Source organism: Rhinolophus hipposideros, assembly GCF_964194185.1.
Source record: "Rhinolophus hipposideros genome assembly, chromosome: 8".
Taxonomy (NCBI): Eukaryota; Metazoa; Chordata; class Mammalia; order Chiroptera; family Rhinolophidae; genus Rhinolophus; species Rhinolophus hipposideros.
The window spans coordinates 58,461,074-58,468,829 of NC_138054.1; the positions used below are offsets into that span (position 1 = coordinate 58,461,074).

At 36.3% G+C, this 7,756-nt stretch overlaps 1 protein-coding gene across 13 annotated transcripts in view; it reads left to right on the plus strand.

Moving 5' to 3' along the window:
• TUT4 (terminal uridylyl transferase 4) overlaps window positions 1-7,756 on the plus strand; it is a 106,340-nt gene that overhangs the window by 95,354 nt on the left and 3,230 nt on the right. For 3 of the 13 annotated variants that reach the window (XM_081057597.1, XM_081057605.1, XM_081057601.1), the window contains 4 exons: window positions 731-954; window positions 1,696-1,796; window positions 2,693-3,143; window positions 7,137-7,295. In XM_081057597.1, coding sequence (XP_080913723.1) covers window positions 731-954; window positions 1,696-1,796; window positions 2,693-3,143; window positions 7,137-7,295 — 935 coding nt within the window. The remainder of the gene's footprint in view (window positions 1-730; window positions 955-1,695; window positions 1,797-2,692; window positions 3,144-7,136; window positions 7,296-7,756) is intronic. The other 10 variants (XM_081057604.1, XM_081057598.1, XM_081057602.1 and 7 more) reach the window with 5 other exon arrangements.

Genomic DNA, 7,756 nt, shown 5'->3' on the forward strand with positions numbered 1-7,756 from the left:
GAGATTCATTTGTGGTGCAATGGTGTCTCATAACGTTCATTTGTTCATTTATTAATTAATTCATTCAGTTGTTTTTTTTAATTGAAGAAGTATTTGGGAACTGAAAAAAAAAAGACCAAGACATGAGATCTTCCCTGCTGAGGACCTCAGTCATGCAGACAAATAATTAAAATATAATTAACTGAAACTTTGAGGTATATACTGTGAGGTATATCTGTATTTTGTACCTTGAGGAATGTGCATTCCATACACCCCCTGAAAAAATATATATAAAATATGTTTTCCTATGTTCTGTGTATATGCTATGTTTAATAGGCCAGAAAAATCCCTTCTTTAGTCATCAAATCTTGCCTATTATAAAGAGCTTAGAACTTTTCAGACGAAACAAACTCCTAGTCTATAATGCTATTATTTACTGACTATTATGCTATTATTATTTACTGACTATTAAATTTTGGCAAGACACTTACCTTCTCTAAGCCCTAAATTGTTAGAAGATTAAAATGAAATATTAAAAAATTAAAAATGTTTATATTTTATTATAAAGCTACCAGAATACCAGTTTTTGCCATATGAGTAGATGCCATATGAGTGTGTGTTCCCTTTTCTTCAAAAAGATGCATGAAACATGGGCATGTTAGTTTCTTTAATTGTGAGATTCTCGTGTAGTTTAGTTTGTTCTGTGACTCACTCACTTTACAAGTCCCTAGCCCCACATTATTGGTATCAGCAGTTTACTGTTTAGACTAAAGAAGAAAGACAGTGAAGAAGAGAAGGAAGGAAATGAAGAGGAGAAAGACTCCCGAGACCTTCTTGACCCCCGAGACCTCCACGATACTCGAGACTTTAGAGACCCCAGAGACCTCAGATGTTTTATATGTGGAGATGCAGGACATGTACGAAGGGAGTGCCCAGAGGTCAAGCTGGCTCGTCAGAGGAATAGCAGTGTGGCAGGTAAATTAAAATGGTTAAAAATAGTTTCTGGTGGAAATAAAGTAACTTATGTTTACGCCATTCTAAGGACCCTAATTCCTCTCCATTCCAAACCTAGCTGTATGATTTTGGACTTTATAATTTCTTAAAGTGATCAGATTTAGAGGCTTTTATTTTGAACAGTACTTGGATATGTTCAGTATCGAGGTCTTTGCAATCTGTTGTATTCAATTAACTCCCTGTAAGTAATCTTTAGATCTGAGTCATGCTATTTCTCTCGCTATCTAAAGTTAACAGAAATGAATGAGAGGTTTTTCCTGGGAGCAGAAAAATACTGTTGTTACGAGAGAGGGAGATCTATTCCTTTTATATTTCATAAAGAATTTTTAAAATTAGAAACCCAAATGAGTTTATTGAAAGCGACAAAAGGAATATTTGAGAAGTGATGATTTTCAGTTATTCAAGTTTTTGTTGCAGAAGATATTTTCTTAAATATATTGTCTCCTTTAGAAAAGCACAACAAAAAGCATTTGTTCTTGTTTCTAGGACCAGTCTATTTTTTTAATGATCAGGATTGAAAAATGGCTTTAAAAAAATGAGTTGTTGCAAGTCCTTTGTTAACATAATCATAGTTTAAAAGTCCAAGTTTATAAAATCTCAGAGAGATTTGTGACTCTTGGAGAAGAAGGGAGTTTATTGATTGTCATTTCTCTGCTATTTTTTTTAAAATCTCTTGATTTTCTTTGTGATCTCTTCTCTTAGCAGCCCAGCTGGTCCGCAACCTTGTAAATGCCCAGCAAGTGGCTGGTTCGTCCCAGCAACAGGGTGATCAGTCCGTAAGGACTAGACAGTCTTCAGAATGTGTAAGTACTTTGCCTGCAAATGGGTTAGCCTTGGCAGAAGATAGCACTATTTTGGGTGGGTAATTGGATTGCTCTTTCAGACTGGCAAATACAGTCTTCCAGATTACACAGTGCTTTGTAGAGGCATCCTTGCTAAGCATATGAGGTGGAAAGAGCATTGCTTTTGGAGTAATGTAGATCTGGGTTTATATCTATGAACAAGCTCCTTAACTTCAGTGAGCCTGCTTCCTTACAAGATTGTTTTCTATTTATCCTTGAGTCTCAACTTATGGGTCATTTCCTCTGGGATGCTTTCCTTGATTTCCAGCTTCTTTCATCTTCCCTCCTCCCAAAGTGGGTTTAAGTGTTCACCGTCTGTGATTTCATTATATACTATACATTATTACATTCTTTATCATAGTAATCATTGTACTTCATTGTGATTGCTTATGTAATCTTTATCTGCTCGTCTTCCTTTCCCCCACAAACTTTAAGCTCAATGAGGGGATACATGGTAGTATTTTTAATTTCTAGAACAGTGCCCAGTACATAATTGACACTCACTAAATACTTGATGAGTGACTGAATGAAAGTGACTGTGAGATACTTAGATGTAAATTTCTAGTTACAAGTTGGAAATATGGGATCTACACGATGGGAATGATGTCTGGGCTCTACTTCAGGCATTAAAAAGGTTTATGAGGTAATGCTATGTGAGAGATGGTTTGAGGATCTTAGGAAAAATCCTACCTTCATGTAAAATGGAGTTCTATTATTTGTTCTTATGTACACGTAGTGTTCTGTTTGTATTGTTCTAACAAAATAATTCCATAATTTTGTATTTTGGTAATCTCAGCTTTTATAAAATTAAGATGTTTGTAAATTAATTTCAAAATGTATCTTTTTTTTCTCTGCAGTCTGATTCACCATCTTATTCTCCTCAGCCCCAGCCATTTCCACAGAACTCTTCCCAATCAGCTGCCATTACCCAGACTCCATCCCAGCCAGGATCCCAACCCAAGCTTGGCCCACCCCAGCAGGGAGCCCAGCCCCCCCATCAGGTCCAAATGCCTATGTATAACTTTCCTCAGTCATCACCAGCTCAGTATTCTCCCATGCACAATATGGGATTGTTGCCAATGCACCACCCCCTCCAGATCCCTGCCCCCTCCTGGCCCATCCATGGCCCAGTGATCCACTCTGCACCAGGCAGTGCTCCCAGCAATATTGGCCTGAACGATCCCAGCATCATCTTTGCGCAGCCTGCTGCCAGACCTGTGGCGATCCCTAGTTCTTCTCCTGATGGACACTGGCCTCGTACTGTGGCTCCAAATTCCCTAGTGAACAACGGTACAGTGGGGAATTCGGGTAACCCTTCCTTTTCTTTTGTATCTGTCTGTCTATAAAAGCACCCAAACATTGGTTGGGTGATTCACTTACTGGTTGAACCTGGGAAAATAAATGTGATGAAAAGGATGGCAAACAGTATTTGTGGAAGGGCAGTATAGGATTAGGTAAAAGTAGAGAGTATGTGCTGCGGGTTCAGATTGCCTGGAGTTGAATCCTGCCTCTGCCATTTGTTGTGTGGCATTGGGCAGTTACTTAATCTCTTTGTGCATTGGTTTCATCTATAAAATAGGGATATTAATCACATCTAACTCGCAGGGATATTGTGAATATTCAGTGAGGTGGTATACATACATGTTAGTTATTTTACTACTGTTTTAAATTTCTACTGCAGTCCTGCTTTGTGTAAGTATTATTAGCACTTATTTTACTTTTGAGGAAATTGAAGGATTAAGTAACTTAATTATCGTGCTGTCAGATTCATAGTAGATCCAAGATTTAATCCAATTTTTTTCTTAAAAACCTGTGTTCTTTGCCCTAGACACTTATTATCTCCCAGTAGGGAGCAGTTCTTTAAAAAGAAAAAGATATTGGTAGCACTTTGTAGCATTAAAAAATAGTTTTTCTCTGATATCTAAGTAATAGATGTTCATTACAGAACATTTGAAAAGGAAAATCATCTGTAATCTTAATTCTTAGACATAATTGCTAAGTAACATTTTGGTGTATTACCATACAGTCACTTACTTGCATTTACATATTTGGAAATAGTTCATATATGCCGTAAATTTAGTTTTATATTTAGTTTTCTAGTGATTACTATTTTAAAAACTGTTATGGAAAATTTCTTAAAAAACGATTATGGAAATGTACACAAAAGAGAGTAAAGTATAATGACCCCTCCATTACCCAGTTTTAATAGCTACCAATGTTTGATATTCTTTTATCTTAGCCCTTCACCCCATTAAAAAAATGCCTTGAGTATTTAATAAAATCTGAGACATTGGGTCAAATTTGCTTATAAACTTTTATCTCTTTTTTTAAAAAAATCAAGCCGTTTACCATACTCAGCATCATCTAATATCCATCCCTTGTTCCTTTTTCCCTATTTCTCTAAAATTATTGTTACAGATTTATTTGAATCTAGATTCAAACAAAGCCCATTCATTGTATGTGATTATTACATCTCTTAACGCTCCTTTAATTTATAACAGTTCCCCCTCACTATTTTCTTCCCCCATATTAACTATTGAAGAAACTGTAGAGTTTTCCACATTCTGGCCTTGGCTGATTATGGCATTATTTAACATGTACCTCTGTCCCTTTATTTCCTGTAAAGTGGTAGTTAGGTCCAGAGGCTGGATTAGTACAGATTTTTTTGTTGGTGGTGGTGGCAAGTATCTTACTTCTTGATTGGTCCTGTATGTTTCCTATTCTCGTACTTCAGAGGGAACTGTCTGGTTGTTCCGCTTTTAGTGACTTAAGATTAATCAATAAGTTAGGTGATGTCTGCCTGTTCTATCCATTATGAAGTTCCTCATTAATTTTTACATCATAGTCTTAGCCACCATTTATAATTATTGTTACCCATTAATTTTACTAGGGGCTGTAAAATAATGGTTTTTCTATTTACTATTTGTGATTCTTCTATAAAGAAGAACTTTTCCTTATTAATTGCTTGGTTACCCCGAAATATAATTTGTGTGGGAAATGTAGATTAAAAGCTTGATTCCTTCACTTTATCAATTTTCAAAAGAATTTTAGTGATAATTTTAAACAGAAGTATCCTATTACTTAGAGCACTGATTGAGGAAGTATCTCTGACCTCTTTGGGAACAATACAAATAATGTACTTTGCTGAACAGCAATGCCAGTATGTGGGAACTCAGATTTCCTAGACGAAAGGATATATGGCATACAAGACCATTTTAACGTGGCTTCTACTTCTCTCATGTTTATTGCGTATATGCCATGACATGCACCATGATAGTCATTGAGTTATATGAACCATGAAGACAGACCCAGTGTTTTGCCCTTTGCTATTTTGGTTCAGTTTTTACAGTTCTCCCTCTCTTCACCACTAGTCGGTCTCTGTTTTAGTCTTAATGAACTAAAAATTAACATTTCACTAGCACATTGTATTGTCTCTTACCCCTGATTGTTTACCTAAGTTATTCACTCTGCCTGGAATATCCTCTCCATTACTTCTTCTGCTTACCGGCACCTCCTCCTGCTTTGCCCCAAAACTTGGCTGACTTACTCATCCTCCACTTTAGAAGTTAGATCACTTTCTTCAGGAAGCCTTTAACTCTTGCTTAATCTGTTTTCCAATTGTATTAGATATCCTTTCTCTCCTCCATGTTTCCTTAATATCCATATCATAGTACTTGTCTTACTATGTTGAAATTGTGTATTTACTTGTCTGCAGAACCCATTAGACCAAACTTTTAGAGGCTGAATTGTTTCTTGTCCGTATGTCTCCCTAGTGTCCAGTATAGTGCGTGATGTATGGTAGATAATATTATTCATATAACATTATTATATAATAAATTATTACTCAGTAAATATTTATTATTTGTTGGGTGGGTCTGTAAATCCTAGTTAATATTACAGCTAAAATTGCTATTATGTTAAAAATGGCAGGACTGGATGGGAACATACTAAAGATAATAATAGTTTATTAGAGTAGGAGGTTGTGTGAGGTTTTTTTCTTCATTTTTGAAATTGTCTTTAATGAGTTTGTATTACATGTATTATGAAAATATTTGGTTGTGAAAATTGGCCAAAGGAGATTGGAATATATTCTTTAAAAAATACCTTTTTATGTTAGAACGTCATTTTTCAATTTGTCAGAGGACCTCCGTATGTATACCTAGTCTCATTTATTTTTTGTAAATGCAGCAGCTTCAGCTTTTATTTATAATTTGGCTTTATAAACTTGTGGTAAACCAGCTGCTTTGTTTTCCTGGTTACTTCCTGAGAAGACTGAGCTTTTAAGAATGCGGCTAGTATGGGTTTTAGTTTTCTTGCTCTCTATTCCTTATTCCATACCTCCTAATTTGAGTTCTGATTGGGAAGTTTAATGAATAAGGACAGTGTCTTTCAGATTATTTCCTGCCACTTCATGACCCAGAATGATAAAAACCACCAAAAATGATCGAGAAGATTCAGGGGGTACTATACTTTGAAAGATGTACTTAAAGATCATCTTAAAGGGAAGTAGATTGGGGGGGGGGGCTTAGTTTGCTATAGGAAGAATAGGAGTCATATTTCTTGAGTTCCTACTTAAATACCAGAACTTAGGGAACCCACTTTTATTTTTGTTATCTTACTTAGTCCTGACAACAACCTGAGGTTCGTAATTGAACCTTAGTAATTTATGGAACTGGGATTTGAATGTATACCTTTTTGGCTCCTAAGCCCTAGAACTCAACCATTAAACCACAGTGCCTCAGCTTCCAACAAATAGAAATCTCCTTCAAGGCCAAGATGTGATTAATTCTAGGACAGTTAGCATGGTCTTTAGGACAAAATGGAAGCTCCTTAATGATGTACTAAGGTTTTTTGAAATATAGATCCTACCTACCCGTCTAGCCTTTTCTTTTACCACTTCCTTCTTTAATCCCCATCTCTATATTGTCAGTTTCGTAGCTTCCCAAACTTCCTGTATTTTCCTACTTTCTGACTTTCGTACATGGTATGTCTGAAATGCCCTCCTTGCGCCATTTTGCCTAACTTGCTCCTTGTACTTTAAAACTCAGTTTAGTCAATCATCTTAGGAAATCCTGCTCTATCCTTGAACAACCCTCTCTTTGCAATACCTCTCACTGATGTTTTATAGCAGTTACCACATATTAATGTATATGTCTTATATGTCTCCTGTATGAGTAATTTAAGCAAAATTACAGTGTTTGATTCTTTAAAACTTTTTTTGGTATACTCTGCATAGCAGGAATGTATGAATGAACACACTGATGTTTTAAAATATGTCTTTCCTTTTTCACTGAAATGCAGAGCCAGGCTTTCCAGGACTGAATCCTCCCATTCCTTGGGAACATGCAGCACGTCCTCATTTCCCGCTTCTCCCAGCTTCGTGGCCTTATGGTTTGCATCAAAACTTCATGCATCAGGGAAATGCCAGATTTCAGCCCAACAAACCTTTCTATACTCAAGGTACCGATGCTTACAAATTTGTTAACAAGCTGGGTGGGTTTTCTGGGACAAGGTGCGTTTGTGAAGGCCAGGGTCCAGGAGTGAAAATTCATGCATTCAGTAAACATTTATTGAGAGAGCATGCTATGTGTCATATTGTACTGACTGCTTGTTGTTCGAGCAAGAATTAAACCCCCACACTTAATGCATATAATTTAGAAGAGCCGGACATGTAAAATAGACAAGCATAGGAATTTAGAAGAATCAGTTAATGTTGCCCTGGCAGAGGAAGCAGGATATGGATACCAGGGATCAAATCACACAAGACCTTTTACATTTTAACTAGATTTTGAAAGAGATACGGGATTTTTTTTTTCCCTAGAGAGTAGGGGGAGGAGTGTTCCTAGCTGAAGGAATAATATATGCAAAATCTCAGAGTTTTGCCTGGCATAGTGAGGAAAAAAGAGAAAAGAAGAGAATAT